The 27,001-nt window shown below is 45.5% G+C and overlaps 1 protein-coding gene across 1 annotated transcript; it reads left to right on the top strand.

Annotated features, from left to right (window-relative positions):
* Positions 1–880: 880 nt before the first annotated feature.
* CHMP4C (charged multivesicular body protein 4C) lies at positions 881–25,429 on the top strand. Its single transcript, XM_073330716.1, has 5 exons — positions 881–1,273; positions 18,360–18,537; positions 19,212–19,326; positions 21,668–21,776; positions 22,699–25,429. The coding sequence occupies exons 1-5, from the start codon at positions 1,078–1,080 to the stop codon at positions 22,761–22,763; spliced, it is 663 nt and encodes a 220-aa protein (XP_073186817.1). The 5' UTR covers positions 881–1,077; the 3' UTR covers positions 22,764–25,429.
* The last annotated feature ends 1,572 nt before the right edge of the window (positions 25,430–27,001 follow it).

The raw sequence follows: 27,001 nt of genomic DNA, 5'->3' as shown, positions 1-27,001 counted from the left end.
TCCCCCCATCGCCCATCTATCTTGCACAGGGATTGCGAACCAGCGATCAGAGAGGTGGCGCTGCAGGCTGGGGCTCCAGCTGCCTCTTTTACCCCCCGGGCGCTGCCAATGGAGGGGAACATAACTGAACCAAAAAGAAAAGGAGTACTTGTGGCACCTTAGAGACTAACCAATTTATTAGAGCATAAGCTTTCGTGAGCTACAGCTCACTTCCTCAGATGCATATCGTGGAAACTGCAGCAGGCTTTATATATACACAGAGAATATGAAACAATACCTCCTCCCACCCCACTGTCCTGCTGGTAATAGCTTATCTAAAGTGATCATCAGGTTGGGCCATTTCCAGCACAAATCCAGGTTTTCTCACCCTCCACCCCCCGACACAAATTCACTCTCCTGCTGGTGATAGCCCATCCAAAGTGACAACTCTTTACACAATGTGCATGACAATCAAGTTGGGCTATTTCCTGCACAAATCCAGGTTTTCTCACATCCCCCCCACCCCCATACACACACAAACTCACTCTCCTGCTGGTAATAGCTCATCCAAACTGACCACTCTGTAGCTCACGAAAGCTTATACTCTAATAAATTGGTTAGTCTCTAAGGTGCCACAAGTCCTCCTTTTCTTTTTGCGAATACAGACTAACACGGCTGCTACTCTGAAACCTGTCATAACTGAACCAGGCTCTGCAGGCAGGCAGGGCAGGGTGAGTCCCACAGTAACAGCTCGAGGTGGGGGACGCTGGTCCCTGGCCTGGGGCAGAGCCACCGCCGTCTACAGCCCCGCTTGGGGGCCAGGGGAGGGAGCAGCCGGGCGGGGTGTCACCCGGGACAGCCACCTCGCCCACGGCGCATGCGCAGAGAGGGTCTACAGGGCTGGGGGAGGCGGCGTCTCCTGTGACACCTGGCCCAGGTGTGGGGCGCGTCACGTGGCCCCGCCGCCGCCCTGCCCGGCAGCTTCCGCCTCCTCCCGGCGCTGCTCGGGCCGGCCAGTCGGGAAATGCCCGGGCCGCTGGCGGCTCGCTGAGCGACCCCCAGGGGCTGCAGCGCCGAGCCCGGAGCGCCCGCGCCGTCATGAGTAAGCTCGGCAAGCTGTTCAAGGGAGGCGGCCCCGGGCGCCCTAAGGGGCGCGCGGGCCCCACGCCCCAGGAGGCCTTAGCCCGGCTGCGGGAGACCGAGGAGATGCTCGCCAAGAAGCAGGAGTACCTGGAGACCAGGATCCAGAGGGAGCTGGCCGCGGCCAAGCAGCACGGCACCAGGAACAAGCGAGGTGAGCCCGGCCCCCGCCCCCCCAGCCAGGGGCTTCCCCCCTGGCTCGCCCCCGCGGTCACTGGCCAGCCCGCGAGGGGACCCCCGCCCCTACAGGGGGGCCTGCGAAAGCTGCCGCTGGGCACCTATTGGGAGCTGTACTGCAGGTGCTGGGAATTTGGCGGTGAGGGGAAACTTAGCCAGCTGCTATTCTCGGGCCCGGGCTGCTGCGGGGCATTGGTGGCCTTTGCAGGGCAGTGTGATGCAGAGAGATCGCTGGCTTTCAGTGTAAATGCCTGCTAGGCATGTCAGCTTGTTTGAGTGGAAAGCTATGTCTGTATTGCACATCACAACACCAGAAGCCGCTGAATTTGGGTGTAATTCTCTCTGTTAGAGTGTGGACGTGTATATAGGGCGGCGCAGGGATAGCTTCATTTTAGTTTATCCATCAACATGGCATTTTAAATAAGCTTAATATCCTGCATGAGTTTAGATACTTCCATGTAGAGACCAACTATGTATCAATATTCATTGTATTCCTTTTTATGCCATATTTTGGTACAGAGAAAAAAAGAGAAGATGGAAGGTTTTGTAGGCGAGTATTGGCTCATGCTAGAGTCTAATCTATTTTAAAACTTGCATGTACATGATGTTTGGTTTCTTTTATGACTTCCTAGAGCCTCTCCAGCTAAACAGTAAAAATGTTTGGGTGTGTGAAGTCAGAGGAGTTGTGTTTTCATGTTTGTACACTAGTGCTTTACAAGAAAAGATTTGTGTAATCAATGCTTTTCAGCTTAATCTGTTCTATGCTCACAATTACTAAATTATCTTGCCCTTAAATAACTTATTAACTATGGGCCAGATTGTGAGGCCCTTATGGATATTGAATAGTACTTTGCGCTCTACATTCTGTTGACATCAGTGGGATGTACTTGTGGTGCCAAGGATTGTTCGACATAAATAAGAGCAGCACAGTCCCACCTTAGGGCGGTGAAATAAAGCACCAGCCTTGCAGCAGAGACATAGTAGCCTCCATTGCTGACGTACCTGAGCATCTCTCATCTATTTACAGATTTATTCTTACAACGCTATGGGGAGGTTGGGGAAACGTTTACAGATGTGTATAAATGGATTAAATTATAGGAAGTCTACGGTAGAACTGGGAAATGACCCCACATTTCTCTACATGGAGCCTCAATCACTGACCATTTTTCTTCGTTTAGCTGTGGGAAGTAATCCGTATTGGGGGAGCGGGATAGTATGGGCTTGATCCTGCTCCTACTGAAGTCAGTGAAAAAAATCCTATTAATTTCTGAGAGTGCAGGAGCAGGCCTTCTGTTGCCTTGATAAATAATTGAATTTCAAAAGCAGGGAAACCGAGCACCCTTAGAAATAAGTTGACTAGAGTTGCAACAAGCTGTTTTTTCAGAAAATTTAGCCCCTTTAAACTTCAGTGTTCTAGCTCAGCACTTTTAACAGCTCAGTGATGAGATTTTTAACTGTTTCTGAGCCAACCATGGTGCTGAAATTATAAAGTAATCTTCAGTACAGGAACCACTGCCTTGAAACATATTCCTCCTTCCCCAAATACCATGAGAGGCAGTGTTGTTGTAGCTGTGTTGGTTCCAGGATATTAGAGAAACAAGGTGGGTGAGGTAATATCTTTTATTGGAACAACTTCTGTTGGTGAGAGAGAGACAAGCTTTTGGATTTGACAAGATCTTTTTATATCTGAAATTTAATATACCACTAAAATTGTGCTATGTTAGTAGGCAATCTGGTCCTTATTTCAGTGGTGGGTTTTCCCCTTTAGTTGATCTTTCTACTGATGAATAATTTTAGAGGCTAACGTCATGTAATTTAAATATATAGGAGGATACTTTGGGGAAGTCTCATAGAAGGCTGCTTATTAAGGGTAGTCTGTTGTGCTTTAGGTTTACTGTACTTTTCTCTAAGGATTATTAGGAGTTAAAGATTTTAATTAAAAAGGACAACTAGGTAGATAACTGTATAAGAACAACAGGATAGTGAGTAAAGTCAACACAATAGAACCTTGCACGAATGACTGAGAACCACTGATTTACAGTATCTCAATCTTTCCAGACTACTATATCCCTTTCAGGAGTCTGATTTGTCTTGTGTACCCCAAGTTTCACCTCACTTAAAAACTATTTGCTTACAAAATCAGACCTACAAATACAAAAAGTCACAGCACACTATTACTGAAAAATTGCTTACTTTCTCATTTTGTCATTTGTATGGAATTTTAGCTAGTGCTTTTTATGTAGCCTACTGTAAAACTAGGATAGTATCTAGATGAGTTGATGTACACTCTGAAAGACCTCTGTGTACTCCCAGGCAGGGGCGGCAGGTTTGTATAACTTTTGGTGGTGCCCAGAACGGGTCCATGTCGTGTCCATGTTCCCCTGCCACCTGCCTAAGGCTCTAGGAGGGAGTTTGGGTGTGGGAGGGATATGGCTCTGGGAGGGAGTTTCGGTGTGGGTTTCGGTGTGAGTTTCGGTGTGGGCTCTAGGCTGGGGGGTGGGGTGCAGGAGGGGGTGAGGGGGACAGGCACTTGGAGGGAATTGGGGTGTGGGGTCTGGGCAGGGGGTTGGGGTGCAGGAGGGGGAGTGAGCTCTGGGAGGGAGTTTGGGTGTGGGGGCAGGGGATTGGGGTGCAGGGGGGCAGGCTCTGGGAGGGAATTGGGGTACAGGCTGGGGCAGGGAGTTGGGGTGCAGGAGTTGGGCTCTGGGAGGGAGTTTGGGTGTGGGGACTGGGCTGGGGCAGGGGTTGGGGTGCAGGAGAGGATGAGGGGTGCAGCGCTTACCTTGGGCAGCTCCTGTAAGCGACCAGCACCCCACTCTGGCAGCAGCTCCTAGGTGTGGGGCCAGAGGGGTTTCCATATGCTGCTGCCCGCAGGCACCGCCCCTGCGGCTCCCATTGGCCACAACTTGGAACGTGGGCAGTGCATGAAGATACGCCTCCCGGAAGGGGCCGGCATGTCCCTGTGGCCCCCCCCAGAAGGAAGTGAACTGGAGTGGAAGCCATCTTAGCCCCATTGCGCTGCCGGTGGCGGGGGCCCTGGGCCCTTTTAAATTGCCCAGGGGACGCTCTGGGGGAGGCACGCGGGGGTGGCAGGCTGAGCTGGGGGAGAGACCCAGCTCCGAACTTCGGTGGAGCTTGGCTCTTGTGCTTTCAGATTAGTGAACCACGGGCCCATAAAATTCGCCACCCCTGCCCCCAGGGGTACACGTACCCTGGTCGAGAATCATAGATGTAAATGACTGAAATTTGCAAATCAGCTAGTGAACAAATAAAAAAAAAAAAAAAAGTATGCTATCTTCCAAAATATATCCCTTTCATTTGTTTTGAGCATTGGGTGTTTTAATTATCACTGATAATATTTAATAACATACTAGTCAATATACTGTGGTATATTTTGCAAAATATTTAGTTGAAAGTAATACCTAAGTAATCTTGTTACATGAACTGGAACTATAAGAAACTGAGTACAAGTTTGATTTTACTTTGCTTAGCTGGGGTTAATATGTCGTGGGGGAGTGGGCATTGGGAACCATTTCATTTGTAATTGCATGATCTGAGAGGCCTTATGTACCTAAAATAGGAGTGTATGAGACAGGAGCAGGATGTACATTGCAGAAATTTTGCACATCCCATACAGAATGCATACTGGCTGAATAGGAATGACCTTATTAGATTCCAGGTGAGTGAGTCTGAGCTTAACAATACTAACATTAGTGAGGTCCCATTCAGGCCCCAGTTCTTCATGAGCTCAAAGGATTCCTGAAAAGACTTTGCATAACATCAGCTGCCCAAGAAGTGTGACTTACGAACTATAATAAATTAGCTACGCAAATAGAAAGATATTGGAATCTGTCATCTTCCTCACTGATAATTGTTGAGAATACAGCTAATTCCTGCATTTTAGTCTGAAAGTAGCTACAAGTGTAGTCCTAAATGACTTCCACCTTTCCATGCTAATATCTCATTGCAGCTACATGAACTGTGCGGGTTTTCTCTCTGGCGAGGATACAAGTGAAACATTTTGGAATTCTTTCTGTGTTGGTGCTTTCATTACAAGCTTTGTTTCCTTCCACAACAGCTTTGCAATCTCTCTGTGCACCATGTACAATCACCTGTTTGTACTAAATTTCTTTGCAGACTCGTTGTGCCACATCCTTCGCTCTATTGACCTGAGTCAATTTGCACTACACCTATTGACCCCTGTTGTGGTCTGGCCTTTTTTTTTTTTTTTTCCAGCATGCAGAGAGAACCAAAGAAATTGAAAAGAATGTGAACCAGTCACTCTTTGATCTGCACAAGCTGGCAACTGACAAGAATGACCCTCATTTGTGTGACTTTAAAGGATAGAAAATGATCTAAAATATAATTTTAGAAATTGAATAGGTTTGAGATAGGGGAGGAAGGTGAAGTTATTGGGAAGATGCAAGCTCCATGTCTGTTACCATTGCATTCTCTTCATACTTCTAGATCAGCAGTTCAAATCCAGCTGCAGGTCAGGAGTGGCCAGAAGTGGTTATTACTTGATAGTGATGTGCTTGCCCACATAGAATGCATTGGTGTTCTCTGCGCAGTGTTTTGTGGAGTGGTTTCCACATCACAAAAACCACCATCCCCTACAATTTCAGCAGAGAAACCAAGGACTGAACGAGCATATAGAATGAAACAACCTTCTCATGGCAGAGGTGATATCTCCAGTTCAGACTTGAGATCCACTGGTGAGGTAGGTTGGGGAAGTCTGCAATGCTGCTGCCTGGGCTACATTATTTAATTAGATTGTGGTCTCAATCTGGCACCTTCTATGAACCCTCAGAATTGATTGAAAAGAAATTGAACAAGTAAAAAGGGGATAATCTTCTTTCGTGACTAGGAACAAAGTTTAACTAGAGAGCCAAAAGTCATACAGCAGTGATGACAAACCCTAGGTAGAGGCATGGGATAACAACAATCTTAGGACATTACTAATAGACCCTGCTGCAAATGTTATGTTGATGCATTTGGGCATGCCTGGTGTTCTGGCATTCCTTGTAAATGACTTAGTTGTTACTTAGTTGTTGTTAAGTAACATAAGGTTACTGACATTGAACAATGATGCAACAGTTTCATGTTACCGCAAAACAAGTCCATCATTCCAATAGCAGGGAGTATGTCCAATGAGGATTGAAGTGGATTGGTAGAGCTATGTGGGGAAACTTTCCCAGCACCCTGACTGTACCATGTGTTACAGCCAGCATTCCTAGTCCTTCATTTTCTTATTTTTTTTTTTTTTAAAAAAAGCATCAAGCCCGGAATTGTCATGTGCTATTTGTTACAAATACACAATCTTCTCTCTCAAGTTTTTAAGAATTATGGGCCTGATCCTGATGTCACTTACTCTGGTGTCATTTCATTGGCTTCTCAAGTTACTCCTTATTTGCACCAGCGGGAGATTAAAATCTGACCCACTGGGTAAAAGAGAGCTGTTAATCAGTACTCTTACAGAACAGATCTTGTGGGAGGCACACGTTGCTCACTGTCTAACATACCTCTTAATTTGAGAGCCCTAAGGACAGACAAATTTGTGCCAAATACCTAGTCTGATAAAGTGAGAAATTTTCTGTAGCATTTTTATGAAGTTTGTGTGCTTCAGTTTCCCTCATTCATTGAATTGCTACTCACTAGGGGCAAAAGGTTTAACACTGCTCTGGGAACAGCACAGGAGACAGGTGTTTGTGTGTATCAGCTCCCTGCCTGGGTGGAATAAACAGACATTAAGGAACTGGCTGAAATTGACCCAGATCAACAAGGGGTCCAGAGAGACAATGCAAGCACCAATGACTCAACACGCGGAAGCTCCTGCCTGCGGGGATTGTGAACTCTGCATAGACCTGCCTGGAGAACAAAGGACTGAGCCTCAACCAGGAGATGATAAAGAGCTGGCCTCTGGAAGAGGCTGAAGCTCTTTATGGGTCTGACTAAGGAAGTCAGCGAGAGACAGAGCTTGAAAATGGAGTTCACTACAGCTTGGCTGGTGAATTGCTCTGGCTTGACCAGAATGGATTTATGCTTTAAGCGTTATTTCTCTATCCTAACCTAAGGACTTCCAGTGCTGTGTTCCAATAAATCCTACTCTGTTTTGAAAATGTCTGGGATGTCATAGCAAATACTTACTGGCTGGGCTGCATAAGTCCCTGGAAAGTGTACAAGTCTTTATCAGACTCTATTTGCCACAGTTGGACTTGCTGAGCAAAGCTCATGGTGTGAAGCAGGGTTGCTGGATCCCAGTAGCTCAGTCTAGGAGGCAGTGAGGATGCGTGGCCTACCCTTAAGGAAGACTGGGGCCCTTTGGGGGTCTGGCACACTGAAAGGTCAAAGAGACTGTTGAAAAGCTGGGGTGTAGCACAGCTCCGATGTCTTGGTGACATCTAGTACAATGGAACCTCAATTATCTGAACTCCAGTTAACGAAAATGCTGATCTCCAAAAGTTGGAATAGTCCCCTAAGGTTTGGCTTCAGTTCTTAAAGCTTAAGGGACTGATTCTTATCAGTAATTTACATCCAGTTAGGCCCCTTTACATTGCCAGATTTCTACTGAAAACAATGGAAGTTAAGAGCCTAAACCTGCAAAGTTTGTAAGTGTCACAGGGGAGAGGCTTTTTACTGCATATACTCAGGCTCCTAGACCAATAATACCTTTTGTCCTTGAACCCTGTTACGTTCAAATGCTTAACGTTGTACTGTAAATAAAGTGATTCGTAGCAAAGAAATCATGCTTTGGGCACACAACCTAGCAGTGCTTAAGAATACTGTAAAGAAACGCCTAAGTAGCCACCATGTTCCCCTAATTAGAAACCACCAATGTGCATCCCCCTGGATCTTATGGGACACGCTGGCCAGTGGCTTTTATCAAAGGTGGTGAGTTAATGGCGATAAGTCCTTCTGGAAGGTGGGCACCATGAAGTAAAAACTACTATTAAGAGCTGTAAAACCTGCACAGATTTTGTGTATTGGGGTGATTTTGTTTGTATTAAATTGTTTTGGACAAAGATTAATAAACAAATATACAGTCTGGACCAAATTCTTAGCAGTTGTAAATGGCATAACTTTTGAAGTCAGTAGATCGATGCTGATTTGCACCAGCTGAGTATATAGCCTTAAGTGTTGTTTCACTAACGTGAAATGGAAATTGTACTTTGTGTAGAAAAATAGTTTGGTAAATGGATTGCAGAGTTGTGTAGTTTGACATACTGCCCTTAAGAATCACTGGTGTTACTGTCTATCTGGATTTCCCCAGCAAATACTGCATTTCCGACACTAGGATCTTGTGTATAGTTTAGAAGATCAGATCTAATTCTCTACTGGTGGTCGCAATGGTGGAAGCTATTGTGTAGCGAAAGCAGAGGCATTTTTATCACTCTGCTTCATCTCTCCTTGATTTAGTTTTCATGATGTAGCTCTCCAAATGCCTGTCTAACCTATTACTTGTAACATTGCCACCCCCAGTGAAGCTGAAGTGGTGGAGAATTGAAGATGCAAATTTTCCTAGTGTAGCTGCAATGGTAACTTTGCCTGCCTCACCCTTTCCTCTCCACATAAGCCTAACAGTTTAGCAATCCATTCATTTCATGCTAGTTATCTGTGTAAAACCAAACCAAAAAAAAAAAAAAAATAATGTGGCTTTAGGAAACTGTTGGAGCAAGGCTGATCCAGTGGTTATGGCACTGGCCTAGACTGTTCTGCCACAGACTTCCTGTGTGACCCTGGGCAAGTTGTTTAGCCTTGGTGCCTCAGTTTCCCATCTGTAAAATGAGGATGATAGTAGAGCTGGAAAAAAAATTTCACCTAAAACTCTTGTTTGGAGAAAAAAGCAGATTCAGTAACACTGAAACCTTTTTGGAATTCATGTCCATTTCATCAAAATGTTTCAGTTGAAAAAAATAAAAAAAATTTGTTCTGACATTTTCACAATGAAGTGTTTTTGTTTTTGGTTTTTTTTGGGGGGGGGGGGTTGGTTCAAAACAACTTTGTTTCGGAGTTTCTTTTAATTTTCATAAGCCACAAAATTTTAAAATGGTTGAAATCAAAGCAGTGTTTTGATTTTTGTTAGAACAAAACATTTCATTTGACGAGAAATAAATAAATATATATCTAATCTATATATTTTTTTCAATGTGCTGGAAATGTTGAAAAATTTCATTTTTGGTTTGATCCAAAATCTTTCTTTTTTTCTGGAATTACCTATGAACTGCAAAATCCATTATTCACACAGCTCTAGATAACAGCACTTCCCTATCTCACAAAGGTGCTGTGAGGACAAATGCAATCAAGACTGCAAGGTGCTCTGATAGTAAGGTAATGAAGACCCTGTAAGTAGTATAACTAGATAGGCCAAGTGATACTCTGCTGAGCCACACTCAGGCTGAAGCATAGTGCACCTGATTTTGAGAGCTTCTGAGCCCTGGTAGCTGCCACTCACTTCACTGGGAGCTGCAGCTACTCAGAATTTCTTAGGAGCAGACTAGTGTTAATGTAAGAGCTTGCGGTTTCCTGAAGAAAACATAGTTCTGTTCCTGGTTAAATTGGTGTGACATTTATTTCCTCAGATTATACTCTGATTCTTCCTGCCTGACTCTATTCTTTTTCTGAAATCTTTGGAATGGAGAACATCCTTTTTCAGCCTTTCTGTGAAGTAAGTTTATCTCCTCTGTTCACTTTCTTTGCTTTTTGATGTCATTTTATTCGTTTAGTCCATTACAGCTGGGTTATTTATTATACAGTAGCATTTCTGAGAAGATTTTCAATACAATTCTACCATCTACTTGTAACACAGTTACAAATGTTTAAGGAGTCCTATGCCTATCCAATAAGGGGGTGTGGGGGCGACCCTAAATCAATTGAACATTATATCTGAGACTTGGAATCTACAAAATCTAGACATTCAAATCTGAGATTCACAGGGAAGCTTTAACTCCCTTGCCTCTAGGTATTGTGATGCTGCCTCTTATGTACATGATCACGTAATATTGAAAGCAATGTGATAACTAGCAAATGTGGCATTCAGTTCACAAATATGAGTTAATCAAGTGGCGGCATGGGAATGTTGTATATCTTGGGTAATGTGGAAGAGGTGAATAAATTGATTTGTTACAAAGTGATGCATTCTATAAGTGCATAGTGGGAAAGCTAAATTCAGTGAGTTAATAAAGATGGCATGTTACATTTATAAAGGCAGGCAGCTAAATATGTGAAAAATAAAGAATTCTCTCTCTTATGGTTTCTACTTGGAAGGAGTCCCCCTCCACCTTCAACACAGAACCTTCTGGATGTCAAAAATAACTGCTCTGCATGTAGAGCTAATCCATAGTCTGTATGAACAGTCACTAATACTAGGGTGACCAGCTGTCCTGTTTTTAAAGGGACAGTCCCATTTTTAAACCCTCCTGCAGGTATCTGGACTTTTTCTTAAAAATGGGCAAATTATCCCATATTTTCTGTCTTTCCTCCCCCCTTCCCTCCCGCTCCATACACACATACACATCACTAGGAGGCAGGTCCTGCTGCTGGCCAGATCCCTGCTTGCCAGCCGCCTGCCCATCAGCAGTGAGTGTGGGAGTCCTATGGCCAGCGATGGGGGTGGGTGTGCCAGGCTGGTGGTGGGGCAAAGATGCAGGGCGTAGGGCCAGCCGCTCCCCCTGCTGGTCTGTCAGCGCAGCCACCGCTGTGTGCCAGCTCTTGGCCAGCAGGGACCCTCCCCCCCACCCATTCTGTTTCCAGCTGGCACTGGCCGCGAGCTGCAGTGGTTGGTGAGTGCGGGCAGGTGTCAGGTGGCGGCTGGTTACGTGTTGCCTCTGCTGCCCACCCACTGGCCCTTTACATGCTTCCCCTCTCGCTCTCCACTCCCTGCTTTGCCCCTTTGCACCCCCGCCCCTGCTCTCCATATCTCCTCCTGGCGGGGTGCATCTCACTCCCAGCTCTGTGCGGAGAACCAGCCCGTGGTTGGAGTGCTCAGCTCACCAGCAGCCTGGCCGGCAGGCTCCTTCCTTCCCCCACTGCCTCTGGCTGGGCTGGCACCCCAGGAAAGCCCAAGACCCTCCAGCTCGGGGCACTGGCCAGGAGGAGCTGAGCCCTGCATATGCCAAAGCCCCACACAGCGCTGGCATGGGGAAACCTCTCTGCTCCTCAGCTAAGCTCTGGAGTGGCGAGTACTGCTCCCAGGAAGTGCAGGGCTGTTCCAGCCCCTAGGTATCCTCTCCTGCTGAGCCACCTCTCTGGCCAGGTTCGCTGAATCCCTTGCCGTCAGCTTCCCTGGGCCCTGCTGCACAGTGCATCCTTAGGGCTTAACCCAGAGGTGGACAAACGTTTTGGCCTGAGGGCCACATCTGGATATGGAAATTGTATGGCCCACCATACATGCTCAAGAAATTGGGGTTGGGGTGCAGGAGGGGATGACAGCTCTGGCTGCAGGTGCGGGCTCTGGGGTGGGGCCAGAAATGAGGAGTTCAGAGTGTGGGAGGGGGCTCCGGGCTAGTGCAGAGGGTTGGGGTACGGTTGGCGGTGAGGACTCTGGCTGGCAGTGTGGGCTTTGGGGTGGGGCTGGGGATGAGGGGTTTGGGGTGTAGGAAGGTGCTCCAGGCTAGGATTGAGAGTTTTGGAGGGCTGAGGCAGGAGGTTGGGGCATGGGAGGGCCTCAGGGATGCAGGATCCGGGCAGCACTTACCTTAAGCAGCTCCAGGAAGTAGCGGCATGTCCCCCGGCTGGCTCCTACGTGGAGGCATGGCAAGGCAGCTCTGTGCGCTACCCCATCCGCAGGCACCACCTCTGTAGCACTGGCCACAGTTTCTGGCCAATGGGAGCTGCGGGGGCGGCGCTTGGGGCGGGGACAGCATGCGGAGCCCCCTGGCTGCCCCTATGTGTAGAAGGGGGGACATGCTGCTACTTCCAGGAGCTGCTTAAGGTAAGTGCTGCCCCCAACCCTGCTCCCCAGCTGGAGCACGGTAGCAGGGCAAGCTCCAGACCCCACTCCTCAGTGGAAGCTCGAGGGCTGGATTAAATCAGCTGACAGGACAAATGTGGCCCGCGGGCTGTAATTTGCCAACCCCTGGTTTACCCTCTTCCTGTCTGTGCTACAGCCGGAGGCGGCCGAGTTATGTCTGTGTCCAGCAGCAGCCTGGAGGTGTGAGCTGCCTTTTGACACCGTGTGGGCAGGAAGGGACAAGCTACTTCCAGCCACACAGGAGCGGTGGGGAGGCGGGAAAGAGAGAAGCTGTGCAAAGACACAGGCCAGGTCATCCCTTCGCCCCCTCCTCCTCCCTTGTAGATGGAAGCAGCTCCCGTACAGTGCCGAAAGGCTGCTGCTGGCCACGTTCTGGTGTGAACCCTGGCAGAAATCTGGGATGGGGAGCGTGTGACCTTGCATACCCGCCCCCCTCCCTCCCCCCACGTGTTGCCTTAAGAAGATGCGGTGCTAGGTACCAGGAGAGGCAGGTCTGTCCCATGGGCCCAGCCAGGCATGGAGGGCGGAGAGCGCTGGGCAGAGAGGGTCAGGTCAGTTGGTCACCTCCCCTCTCATGTGAGAGAGGTGTACGGGAGTGTCTCTCTCTCACCCTTCCCCATGTGTGTGGTGGGGTAGGGGAGTGTGTGTTATTCCTCTCAGCCCTTTGTAGGGATAACTTGATCCCTTCCCAGCTGGGTCTGATAAATCCCCCAATGTCTGGTCTTAAAGGGGCAGACTAGCCTGCTACAGGCTGCTGGAGAGACGGAAGTGAGAGAGTGCCTGTAAGAAGACAGCTATCCACACCCGGGCCTGAATGAAACCCCTCCTCAAGCCCAGTATGGGTCATCTTTTCTTGTGTGTTTTTGCTTATGCCTTACGGTATTTTTATGCTGCTCTGCTCCCACTGAAAAATCCTGTTTGTTGCTATATTATTTCAGCTGAGTCACAGAGATAGCAGGGAGTGGCTGAACCTTGCTGGTGGCCTGGATGTAAGGGTCAGGGATTGGCCCCTACAACAGTTTTGACAAATAGATCCATCTAAAGCATGTTGATCCCCAAAGAAATCTGACTCCGCCCTCTCAGCTAGCTGACCTGTTTGGCTAGGTGGCTCAGAATTTCTCTTTATCCTCCCACTTCCCAGTTCTGGAATGGGCTTTGAAGGAGCAACACTGACAGAGACACCATCTGTCACATGATAGTGTCGCTCTCTCCATCTTTTGTTTTACCTATTTTTCTTTCCTGTTTTTCATCCTCCTTTTCCTTCCTTTTCCTATTTCCTCCTTTGCCTGTTGTTTTCCAGCCCCTCTCTGATGTGGCTCCTTTTCCTCCCGTCTTGTCCTGTTTTATGCTTTGACAGGGTGAAACTCAGTGCCTCCTGCAGTGGAGGAAGAAGCTGCCTCTGGACTCCAGGCAATGCTGCTTCTCTCTGATGCACAAGAGGTGATAGCCTATTTCCGCAGAGTAAATTTGTGCAATAGCAGAGCGGGCAGGCAGACCACTGAGCAGTGCATTTGATGGAGTGGGTCTCATTTTCATAGAATCACAGAATATCAGGGTTGGAAGGGACCTCAGGAGGTCATCTAGTCCAACCCCCTGCTCAAAAGCAGGACCCATACCCAATTAAATCATCCCAGCCAGGGCTTTGTCAAGCCTGACCTTAAAAACTTCTAAGGAAGGAGATTCCACCACCTCCCTAAGCAACGCATTCCAGTGTTTCACCACCTTCCTAGTGAAAAAGTTTTTCCTAATATCCAACCTAAACCTCCCCCACTGCAACTTGAGACCATTACTCCTTGTCCTGTCCTCTTCTACCACTGAGAATAGTCTAGAACCATCCTCTCTGGAACTACCTCTCAGGTAGTTGAAAGCAGCTATCAAATCCCCCCTCATTCTTCTCTTCTGCAGCCTAACAATCCCAGTTCCCTCAGCCTCTCCTCATGTGTTCCAGACCCCTAATCATTTTTGTTGCCCTTCGCTGGACTCTCTCCAATTTATCCACATCCTTCTTGTAGTGTGGGGCCCAAAACTAGACACAGTACTCCAGATGAGGCCTCACCAATGTCGAATAGAGGGGGACGATCACGTCCCTCAATCTGCTCACTATGCCCTTACTTATACATCCCAAAATGCCATTGGCCTTCTTGGCAACAAGGGCACACTGCTGGCTCATATCCAGCTTCTCGTCCACTGTCACCCATAGGTCCTTTTCCACAGAACTGCTGCCTAGCCATTCGGTCCCTAGTCTGTAGCTGTGCATTGGGTTCTTCCGTCCTAAGTGCAGGACCCTGCACTTATCCTTATTGAACCTCATCAGATTTCTTTTGGCCCAATCCTCCAATTTGTCTAGGTCCCTCTGAATCCTATCCCTGCCCTCCAGCATATCTACCACTCCTCCCAGTTTAGTATCATCCGCAAATTTGCTGAGAGTGCAATCCACACCATCCTCCAGATCATTTATGAAGATATTGAACAAAACCGGCCCCAGGACCGACCCCTGGGGCACTCCATTTGACACCGGCTGCCAACTAGACATGGAGCCATTGATCACTACCCGTTGAGCCCAACAATCTAGCCAACTTTCTACCCACCTTATAGTGCATTCATCCAGCCCACACTTCCTTAACTTGCTGACAAGAATACTGTGGGAGACCGTGTCAAAAGCTTTGCTAAAGTCAAGATACAATACATCCACTGCTTTCCCTTCATCCACAGAACCAGTAATCTCATCATAGAAGGCGATTAGATTAGTCAGGCATGACCTTCCCTTGGTGAATCCATGCTGACTGTTCCTGATCACTTTCCTCTCATGTAAGTGCTTCAGGATTGATTCTCTGAGGACCTGCTCCATGATTTTTCCGGGGACTGAAGTGAGGCTTACTGGCCTATAGTTCCTAGGATCCTCCTTCTTCCCTTTTTTAAAGATTGGCACTACATTAGCCTTTTTCCAGTCATCCGGGACTTCCCCCGTTCGCCACGAGTTTTCAAAGATAATGGCCAATGGCTCTGCAATCACAGCCGCCAGTTCCTTTAGCACTCTCGGATGCAACTCATCCGGCCCCATGGACTTGTGCACGTCCAGTTTTTCTAAATAGTCCCTAACCACCTCTTTTTCCACAGAGGGCTGGCCATCTACTCCCCATGCTGTGATGCCCAGCACAGCAGTCTGGGAGCTGACCTTGTTCGTGAAGACAGAGGCAAAAAAAGCATTGAGTACATTAGCTTTTTCCACATCCTCCGTCACTAGGTTGCCTCCCTCATTCATTAAGGGGCCCACACTTTCCTTGGCTTTCTTCTTGTTGCCAACATACCTGAAGAAACCCTTCTTGTTACTCTTAACATCTCTTGCTAGCTGCAGCTCCAGGTGCGATTTGGCCCTCCTAATTTCATTCCTACATGCCCGAGCAATATTTTTATACTCTTCCCTGGTCATATGTCCAACCTTCCACTTCTTGTAAGCTTCTTTTTTATGCTTAAGATCTGCTAGGATTTCACCGTTAAGCCAAGCTGGTCGCCTGCCATATTTACTATTCTTTCGACACATCGGGATGGTTTGTCCCTGAAACCTCAACAGGGATTCCTTGAAATACAGCCAGGTCTCCTGGACTCCTTTCCCCTTCATGTTAGTCCCCCAGGGGATCCTACCCATCCGTTCCCTGAGGGAGTCGAAGTCTGCTTTCCTGAAGTCCAGGGTCCATATCCTGCTGCTTACCTTTCTTCCCTGTGTCAGGATCCTGAACTCAACCAACTCATGGTCACTGCCTCCCAGATTCCCATCCACTTTTGCTTCCCCTACTAATTCTTCACGGTTTGTGAGCAGCAGGTCAAGAAAAGCTCCCCCCCTAGTTGGCTCCTCTAGCACTTGCACCAGGAAATTTCCAAAAACTTCCTGGATTGTCTATGCACCGCTGTACTGCTCTCCCAGCAGATATCAGGAAAATTAAAGTCACCCATGAGAACCAGGGCATGCGATCTAGTAGCTTCTGCGAGCTGCCGGAAGAAAGCCTCATCCACCTCATCCCCCTGGTCTGGTGGTCTATAGCAGACTTCCACCACTACATCACTCCTGTTGCTCACACTTCTAAACTTAATCCAGAGACACTCAGGTTTTTCTGCAGTATCGTACCAGAGCTCTGAGCAGTCATACTGCTCCCTTACATACAGTGCTACTCCCCCACCTTTTCTGCCCTGCCTGTCCTTCCTGAACAGTTTATAACCATCCATGACAGTACTCCAGTCATGTGAGTTATCCCACCAAGTCTCTGTTATTCCAATCACGTCATAATTCCTTGACATCACCAGGACCTCCAGTTCTCCCTGCTTGTTTCCAAGGCTTTGTGCATTTGTATATAAGCACTTGAGATAACCTGTTGATCGCCCCTCATTCCCAGTATGAGGCAGGAGCCCTCCCCTCACAGACATTTCTGCCTGTGCTTCCTCCCGGTATCCCGCTTTCCCACTTACCTCAGGGCTTTGGTCTCCTTCCCCCGGTGAACCTAGTTTAAAGCCCTCCTCACTAGGTTAGCCAGCCTGCTCGCAAAGATGCTCTTCCCTCTCTTCGTTAGGTGGAGCCCGTCTCTGCCCAGCACTCCTCCTTCATGGAACACCATCCCATGGTCAAAGAATCCAAAGCCTTCTCTCCGACACCACCTGCGTAGCCATTCGTTGACTTCCACTATTCGACGGTCCCTACCCAGGCCTTTTCCTTCCACGGGAAGGATGGACGAGAACACCACTTGCGCCTCAAACTCCTTTATCCTTCTTCCCAGAGCCACGTAGTCCGCAGTGATCCGCTCAAGGTCATTCTTGGCAGTATCATTGGTGCCCACGTGGAGAAGCAGGAAGGGGTAGCGATCAGAGGGCTTGATGAGTCTCGGCAGTCTCTCCTTCACATCATGAATCTTAGCCCCCGGCAAGCAGCAGACTTCTCGGTTTTCCCAGTCAGGGCGGCAGATAGATGACTCAGTCCCCCGGAGTAGAGAGTCCCCGACCACCACCACCCGCCTCCTTCTCTTGGGAGTGGTGGTCGTGGAACCCCCCATCTCAGGACAGCGCATCTCATGCCTTCCAACCAGCGGAGTCTCCTTCTGCTTTCTCCCCCCAGACATATCATCTGGTCCACTCTCCACAATGGTACCTGTGGAGAGAACATGAAAGCGGTTAGTTACCTGTGTCCGCGTTGCTGGAACCCGGACATTCCCCCTTCTTCTTCTGGAGGTCACATGTTGCCAAGCTTCTTCACTGGCCTCTTGGCTCCGCTGTGCAACCTGCTCTAAATCTTTAGAGCTTTGTGCCCGTAGAAGCATATCCTGACTTTTGTCCAGAAAAACCTCAGATTCTCGTATGCAACGCAGGGTCGTTATCTGTTGCTCCAGACCTTCAATCTTCTCTTCCAGTTTGGAGACCAGCTTGCACTTTGTACACACAAAGTCACTTCTGTCCTGTGGAAGAAAGACAAACATGGCACATCCAGTGCAGGTCACAATAGCTGAACCCCTCCCTTCCATACCACCTTCTTACTATGAGCTTCCTCAGAGAAGTTGGCAAGATGTAAGCCTCACTGGGCTCACTCCAGGCAAACTTCCAGGCAAACTCCTGCTGTGTGCTGCTCAGCTGGTTCGCCGCTGCTCAGCTGGTTCAAGAAGCTCTGGCTATTTTTAAACAGCCAGGCTCCCCTGAAACAGACAGCCTCAGTGCCCGCCCCCTGCAGGCTACCAGCCAATCAGACGCTCGCTCAGGCTCTCACACTGCCCTCCCAGCAAACACGCTCGGATACTTACTCAGCAATCACGCACTCGGATACTCACCAATCCCAGGCAAACTCCTGCTGTGTGCTGCTCTGCTGTCCCCTGCTGCTCAGCTGGTTCGCCACCGCTCAGCTGGTTCTCGAAGCTCTGGCTATTTTTATTTTCCCTTTGTTTATGTTTATGTGCCAGTGCTTATAGATAACAGCTTAAAATAAGGAAAGAGAATGTGAATTCTTAATGTCTCCTACATTATATCCTGTTCCATTTACACTGTTCACTGTCACTGAATCTCATGTGTGCATTTCAGTCTGAAAAGACAGTTAACTGTGTCCCTTCTGATTACACAATAGCTGCATTACAAGCCCTGAAGAGAAAAAAGAGGTACGAGAAACAGTTGAGCCAAATTGATGGGACGCTCTCCACCATCGAGTTCCAGCGGGAAGCGTTGGAAAATTCCCACACCAACACAGAAGTGTTCAAGAATATGGGCTATGCAGCACAAGCAATGAAAAAAGTGCATGAAAATATGTAAGTGCATTCTGTCCACTTCCACAGAAGGGGTTTCAGTGCTGTAAAACTCACCCTCTGACGGTATGGGTTAAATGTTTTCATTTAACTGAGAAACCTGGTTCTGATTTTGTTTTTGTTAATGTTTGGGGAATGCTCCTGATAGTGTAATGTTACATTTGGAAGAAAAATAGCTTGTCTTAACAGCAAATCTGAAAGGTTGCCCTACTGTCCTATGAAATACACAGGGATGTTATTAGGTGTGAATTGCCTTTGGGAGGCGCTCAGGGCAGAGAGAGCAACAGAAGAATAGCACTTAGAGGAGCAATATGGACTCTTCTTTCCTAAATCTCTAAATGGCTGTGTAATTCATATTTTTAAAGGTGTCCTAATTCGACCCCAGTTTAGCAGAACTACTCATGTGCTTAAAGCCTGTTGAAGTAAAATCAGTTCTATTCAATATGGGTTCTTATACTCTTCCCCCCCCTGCCCAGTGCATTAACATCTGCCATGTTTGACTTGTCAACTTCTCACATGTTTAGTACCTTGCTGAATTGGCACCTTAAATTGGAGACTTTCTGTATTCAGAGTTTTTAGTAATAAAGGGACCAGAACCTTTTCAGATTAGGGTTTCCCAAGGCAGACATGGTCTAAAAATGCGTATTTTAAAAACAGTTTAAATACTATTTCTCTAGGGACCTAGACAAAATTGATTCTTTGATGGATGATATCACTGAACAGCAAGCAGTTGCCCAGGAGATCTCGGAAGCTATTTCAAACCGAGTTGGGTTTGGTGATGAGTTTGATGAGGTTCGTATCGCAATAAAGTCAAGGGTAAAAGTTGTATCAGCCTGATACAGTGATTTTTTTTTTAAAGCCTTTTTCCCATGCAAGTTGTGACTGTCAAATTGCTTAAATATATTTAATCATTTATAAAATGTATTTAGATATGTTTAAAAGAAGCTTTGATCTCACAGACTCGCTCTCCATGTTCTTACCCTGTATGTGTGGACATAACTGAAATGTGTGATTTGCAGTGCTCCAAACAGATGCACACTTGACTGGGTGTATATCTGGAGCACTGCACATCAGCATTTGTATGGCACATTGCACTGTTTGCAACACTAAACACTCAGGGCCAGACTTTGAAAGGTATTTAGGTGCTTAAAGATGCAGATATGCACTGAGCAGGATTTTCAAAAGTGCCTGAGTGGGTTATGTGCCAAACTTTCTAATTGACTCCAATGGGACTAGGCACATAACCTGTTCAGGTGCTTTTGAAAATCCCCATAGGCATCTATTTGCATCGTTGGGCACCTAACCTTTTGAAAATCTAGACCTTAGGGCTTTATCCAATGCCTGTTGACCTCAATAGGAGGCCTCCTGTTGACTTTGGGCACTTAATCAGGCCCTTAATTATTTCTAAATCAAGTGTTTTTTCAAATGTGAAAAATACTAATTCTCACTGAGGGCCTAAGGGTCTGATCTTGTGAAGTGATAAGTATTGAAATAAATGGAAGGCAGCAACTGATTCTTGAAAGCACTCAGCACCTCTTGGAATCAGGCTCAAAGTCCATGGCAAATTGGAAGATTTTTATGTATTGATTTTGAAATGATGAGCACTAAAAATTGTTTAAACAGTGTCCAAAGCGGTAAAAATAACTTGTCACTTTTGCCACCCCAGCTGAAAACAAGCATACAGCATTCCAGTCCTACAGAGAGAGAGAATTTTTCAAACCTTTTAATACATGCCTGAAAAAAATACCCTTCGTGTTTGATATTTTTTTGCTTGGTTCTTCAATATTTAGCCTTTCGGTGGCTTGTTAAAGAAACCTATTGTTTGTTTTTTTTGTTTTTGTTTTGTTTTTTTCCATTAACTTCTGTTAAGTGAAAAGACGGGCAATGTAATCTGTCTTCTTTAGAGGCTTTTAAACCACAACTGGATGTCTCTCAAAGATGTGTTATGGTCTTGATGCAGAAATTACCGGGGGGAGGTTCTGTGGCCTGTATTAGGCAGGAGGTCAGATTAAATGATCATAAGCATCCTTTCTCGTCTTAATTAGAGCCTGTTGGGAATGTTTTGACAAAACATTAATCCATCAAAATGTCCATTTGCCAAAACTTTTCACAGAAGAAGGGTCAGTTTTGAGAAATTTACTGTTTCTAAATTTTTAATTGACTTTTCATTTTGTAATTTAAGATAATTTGTATTATATAACAAAACACCAATGGGTTTGCCCATCCTTCTTGTTAAATTAAAACTGTTAGTTCAATTGCATCAGGTGAGATTTCTGGTAGAGATGGATAAGTATTAATGCTGTTATACAAGGCACTGGTAAGACCTCACTGGAATACTGTGTACAATTCTGGTCACCCATGTTCAAGATTGTGTCACAAGAAATACTAGGATGATCAGGGGAATGGAGAACTATGTTCTGAGAGGAGACTGAGTATGTTTACACTGCAAAACAAACAAAAACAGCTGTGGCAGCAAAGCTCCGAGCCCAGGGTAACTGACTCAGGCTTGCACTATGGGGCTAAACACAGCAGTGGAGACGTTCCTTCTTGGTTTCAGAACCCGGGAAGCAGCCTGCTATTTTTAGCCCCTGCAAGGCCAAGTTACCTGATCCAGGTGTGGAGACTCCCCGCTTTTTGTTTTTTCAGTATAGACAAACCTTAAAAAAGCATGTCTCATTTAACTCAGCAAAACCAAGGCTGAGAGGATATTAAAGCGCTCCATAAATACATAGGGATAAACCCCAGGGAGGGAGAAGAGCTAGTTAAGCTAAAGGACAATGTTGGCACAAGGACAAATGGCTATAAACTGGCCATGAATAAATTTGGGCTGGAAACTAGAAGAAGGTTTCTAACCATCAAGAGGAGAGTGATTCTGGAACAGCTGTCCAACAGGAGTTGTGGGGACAAACAACCTACCCGGTTTTAAGACTGCACTTAAGAGATTTATGAAATGGATTATATGATGGAGCTGCCTGAGCTAGCTGGAGGCTGGACATGATGGCCCAAGAGATCCCTTCCTGTGCTATGTTCCTAATGGTACTTTGATAGTGATTGTGGTTTGAGATGCCCTTGATGTTAACTGAACACATTGCTTGAAATATAACTTTGCAAATGATGTCTTGCTTGCATTCAGGATGAGTTGATGGCAGAATTGGAGGAATTGGAGCAAGAAGAACTGAATAAGAAAATGACGGATGTCAGATTGCCAAGTGTCCCATCCACATCGCTGCCTTCCCGCCCTGGTAAGCTGCCTGCCATTTTAAATTTCCTGTAATTAAGCCATGTCCTGAGAGAGAAGGGGAAGAGAGTGAAAGCTCAAATGAAGCGTTTAACTCAGCTTTAACTTTTAATGTAGACTTCTTACCCATTTTTTGTGCCTGCTCACATGAAATATAATGAGGGTGTTTGGTTTGGTTCATGGAAATGTTTAGGATCAAATTCTCTGCAGGTGTAAATGGATGCATATCCATTGGCATTTGTTTGGCCTTTAACATAGGTGCAGAGGTATTTTCCAATGAATCATATAGGTAGGTAATGCAGAAGCAGGAAGTTTTTTCCCCCTTTCTAGCAATGCAGCCATTTGTTTCTTTTGAAATAGGAGGCTGACCTGGATTCAGAACATTTCATGAACACAGCTCCTTCCCCTTAGCATGACAATGGGTTGAAATTTGCCACTGATATTGTATTTACCAGCAAAGGAAACAAAAGCTCCTATAAATTTAGAGACATAGCTTCAGTTCCTTTCCTTATGGGCCACGCTTGCTCCCTGAACAATCTTTCTGAAATTAAACAGTAGCTAATAACTAAGCACACAGCCCTTCTTTTTCTAGAGTCCCTCTGAACTATTTACTCTACAGTTAACTTTTATCCACTGAATTTTTTTTTTTTTTACCTTGTTCCAGTGTTTAGGGCTCAAAATACCTCCCACTGAAGTCAGGGAGTTGAATCAGACCCATAATGTCCAGGGCTGTAAGTGAGCTACTGGTGAGAGCATAATGGCTGTGCATTTAGTCTGCCTACTCCCTGCGCTACCATATTTAGCTCATATTTAGTAAACTGCTTTGAGATACCTCTAAGCTGACTAGCGTTACACAAATCCTGCTGCCAGTGAATAAAATGGTTCTGTTACTCGAGTCACTGATTATTGTTAATCTCTCACTGTAGCATCCTCCAGGAAGAGAGTCGAAGATGAAGATGATATGAAGCAGCTGGCGGCTTGGGCTTCGTAACATCAGACTGTAGTGTTTAGAACAACAGGTTTCTTATGATACAGGTGTAAAGAGTTGCAAGAACATTTTATATGCTTAACAAGTCAGACCCAATTTGATCACTTGTTTTACTTTGGTAGGGCCAAACGATTTTTTTTAACTTCGATACTATTTTTAAATGTGGTGGGGGTTTTTGTTTTTTTTTAAAGATTTTTAGGACTTGGCCAGTCTTGTCATTTTTACAGTGAAGAATCCAAATGGAATTTTTATTAAAAAGAGCTTTTACTGGGTAGAGCCTTACTACACAGTATTTTTGTGAGACACTAAGGCCCCATGTACACACATGACCAAATTCACTGCTGGAGCGAATGACTGAGACGTAGCAAAGTCCTCAAGGTTTACAAGCAGTGGTCAGTCCGGCTCAGAGTATTTGAAAACTAGTGGGACAGCTGCTCTGAACACATGGACCCAATGGGGCTGCATGTGGGCACAGAGATCATCCACCCAGACCATCCTGCGGTATCAAGGTCACAGATTGTAAGCTCCTGGGGGCAGAATTTTCTATGGAAGGCTTTGGGTTTTTGGTTTTTTGGTTTTTTTTTTTCTGAAAATCACCATATACGCCTATATAATTAGTTATAATCAAGGTTTAAAATCAGTTCAGGCTCATTCAGTGAAAATAGAGTTTGGCTCTCAAGTGTGACTAGGGGAAAACCAGAGAGTGTAGAATTAGGTTTAATCTAGGTCCCTGCCGGTTTAAAACTGATTCAGCTAACTCTGTTAAAGACCCAGAGGAGATGTGGCCTAACTACTGCTTATATGCCTCCTAACTTAACTTTTCCAGGATGAATCTTAACTTCATATTACAGATTGTTAAAAGAAGTCATAATGGGACTTGTAATGCTGTGATTTCAAAACAACATTGGTTTCCAAGCATTGAGTTCCTGTACTGAGACGTGAATGGAAATTGTATTCAAATATTAATATTTGAAATTTCTTTTAACTTCTTCCCTTGAATGTGAGTGATTTATTTGTGGTGATTATGTACAGTATTGCACAACTGATTATTTTTAGTCTAAAAGGACAAATGTTATTTTGAGTGCTGAAGTACTATGTATGCAGAGAAATCAAAACAAGCAAAATTAAATATGCTTCTCTGTCAAAGTGAATTTTGATGTTAAATGAGACCTTCTGACGTAGTAACCCACTACCATCTGCAGTGAAATAGTGAAACACTTACGTTGTGAGGTTTTCTAGAGCACTGGAAATCAAAGTAGTACTGATCTGGGTTTCTTGTTTTAAAAATTTTAATTGGTAATCAGGCCAGCCAGGAAACAGTGGACAAGGGGGGCTCTTTATCCTTGTAGCAGCAGTAGATTAACCACTTAAGACTGTGACAAGCACTTTGGCCTCACACCAGCAAATGACTTCAGTTGCCATTCTCTTGTACTTAATGTTAAGCATGGGCTTGTGTGTGTCTGACTGGATAAAGGCCAGAGTGCTCAGCATCATGCTGGATTGAGCCCTGTTAGTGGAATGGGTTTGAAATTACAAATATGACTGGCTGGATTCTCCTTCCTTACACTAGTACAGAACTACTGTAACTTCATTCACTTCACTGGAGTTACTTTTGATCTATGCAGGTATGAATGGAGAATCACGTCTGTGTGCTAGGCTAAGCAGCTAAGTGGCCTGTTAGGCCTTGTCTACTCTAAAGGGAAAAGTTGATCTAAGCTACACAATTTGAGTTATGTGAATAGTGTAACTCAAATCAACGTAGCTTAGATCTACTTACCGTGGGCTCCACACTACGCAACATCAATGAGAGACACTCTCCTGTCAACTGCCCTTACTCTTCTCAGATGGAGTACAGGAGTCCACGGGAGAGCGATCGGTGGTCGATTCAGCCAGTCTTCACTAGACCCGCTTAATCCACCGCCGATGTATCGATTGCCGCAGCGTCGGTAAGTGTAGACAAGCCCTTAGAGAAACCCAGGTGCATGTGCAACTCTGCTCCAGAGCTAGGAGGCACCAGAAAGAATCTCTTTCTGGAGCAAGAGAAAGAAAGCTGGAACTTTGTAGGTCTCTATTAAAATAGTGTATTTTAAATGTAAAAGACTACGCTTTAAAATATATTATGGAAACTAATACAGTAATGTAAGTGTCATTCAATTATATTGCATTCTAAAATGCAAGACAAGATACTGACGAGAAGTTGCTGGGACTAGGGGGTTTATTAAAACAACTAATCTTCTGCATTATTCAGATCTGTTTTCTATGCATTTGGTGAGAGTCACACTTTCGAGGTTAAGCCAGCTTTTCTATGTAAATGTATCTAAGTTATGGATAAACCAGGTAATGGTGATGGACTGCTTAGGCATATAACTGGCCAAGTGTTTGCACAGATCTGATCACTATGCACACCTCTGGCATTTGTATACATAAGTTAGGCAGTGCCAATCTGTTTACATGCTTAGTTTAGAAAGACTGGCCCATAGCATCTGTTTTTTCTCAAGTTAGTAGTTTTCCAATACTTAGCACTTAACCTATTCAAAGTGCTTGACTAACACTAATTAAATAAAATGTATATTTGATTGTACCTTTTAGAAGTAGGAGAGATTTGTATGGCTATTTAATTTCTCTTGAAAATAAAGACACGGTCCCTGCACTGGAAAGCTTTCTCTGTGTCTAGTTGTATACAGCACACATTTCTATGGGATCTAAGCGTCTTATAAGTATCTAGATATTAACAACCAGCGACCTTTTGATAACTGTAGGCAGGGAATCAGCGTCCTTGTGACACAATGAAAGGCTTTTCCCCCCATGCACCGTAGTTCTCAAACTCCAGAAATCCCTAGCATACCTTCAAAGACTATAGAGGACTCTGGAGTCCACGTTGTTTTAAGTTAGCAAAGGTCAAGGCAATACATAGCCATATCGATAACCCAAATTCTAAAGGTGAGAAATCTCACTGGAGAGACCACCACAAATTCCCAAGCACCCTTGGTAGGCTAAGAGAATACATCCAAAGATGTATATGAATCTTCCCATTTCAGACTACCGATGACTTTAGTCCACTTCAGAAAATGCAAACCTGCTGCCTTTGTGCAGGAGCCTTTCCCGTGATCAGTTCAGAAGACAGTGGAAAGTTAAGAGGCCAGTCATTATCTTGAGCAAGCTGGCACTACAAACTGCAGAATTCCAGCTACATTTTAGCCTATGTCCTGGTCCCGCCCTCAACTCCTCTTGATCTCCATGGGAGTTAAAAAGTGCTCAGTGCTACATCAGAGTTGCTGAGGCTCTTGTAGAATCTGGCTCTTGAAGAATAAAGCCTTTGAAGGCCTGGGAACCGTAACCTACAATCATCCAACTGAGATGTCCTAAAGGCTTAAGTAGGATTGTTGTGACCCAGGGAGGCTGAGAGTTGGGTGGTCAGACAACTGTTCGGGAGCAGAGATGCCTCTTTGCTCTACTACGCTTGTCCAAAGCAATCAGAGCATAGCACTGACTGGCCAGAATCTGAGTGAACATTTTGATTTTTAAGGCTTTTGAACTGAGGTACCTTCAGTTGAAAGGCTCTGTGTGGTCACAGGGCCAGATCCCCAGGTGCACCAATCAGTGCACTGCTACTGAAATAATTGGAACTATGGCTACAGCTGAGGAGCTAGTCTTTATGTGCAAATTGAGATGCAACTGAAAACCGCCTTTCTTTTTGAACATATGTCTCTTTCTGTGCCAAGATGGTATTTGTTTAGTATGGAAGCAGAAGGACTTGCTAGAGCCAACCTGCTACTGTAAGAGTATTCTGCATTAACTTGGGCATATCTTACAAACCGGATTTTAGAAGCATAAAGGTTCACTATAGCTGATTCCGCTCTGTGAAACCATCTTAACAGTTTTCAGAGTAACAGCCGTGTTAGTCTGTATTCGCAAAAAGAAAAGGAGTACTTGTGGCACCTTAGAGACTAACCAATTTATTTGAGCATAAGCTTTTGTGAGCTATAGCTCACTTCATCGGATGCATCAATGAAGTGAGCTGTAGCTCACGAAAGCTTATGCTCAAATAAATTGGTTAGTCTCTAAGGTGCCACAAGTACTCCTTTTTTTTAACAGTGTTTCTTTTAGGAATCTTTTTTTCTTACTGGGCTTTGACACTTTAATCTGGGTATTTTCAAAAAGGGAAAACATTTAATTTTTTTTTACAAATATTAAGTTTGTGCTGTTTGTGTAAATTAAAAAATAAATATTTTGGTGTTTAA

The sequence above is a fragment of the Lepidochelys kempii genome, chromosome 2 (assembly GCF_965140265.1).
Source record: "Lepidochelys kempii isolate rLepKem1 chromosome 2, rLepKem1.hap2, whole genome shotgun sequence".
In the NCBI taxonomy this organism is placed as follows: Eukaryota; Metazoa; Chordata; order Testudines; family Cheloniidae; genus Lepidochelys; species Lepidochelys kempii.
This window is presented reverse-complemented; position numbering and strand designations above follow the sequence as displayed.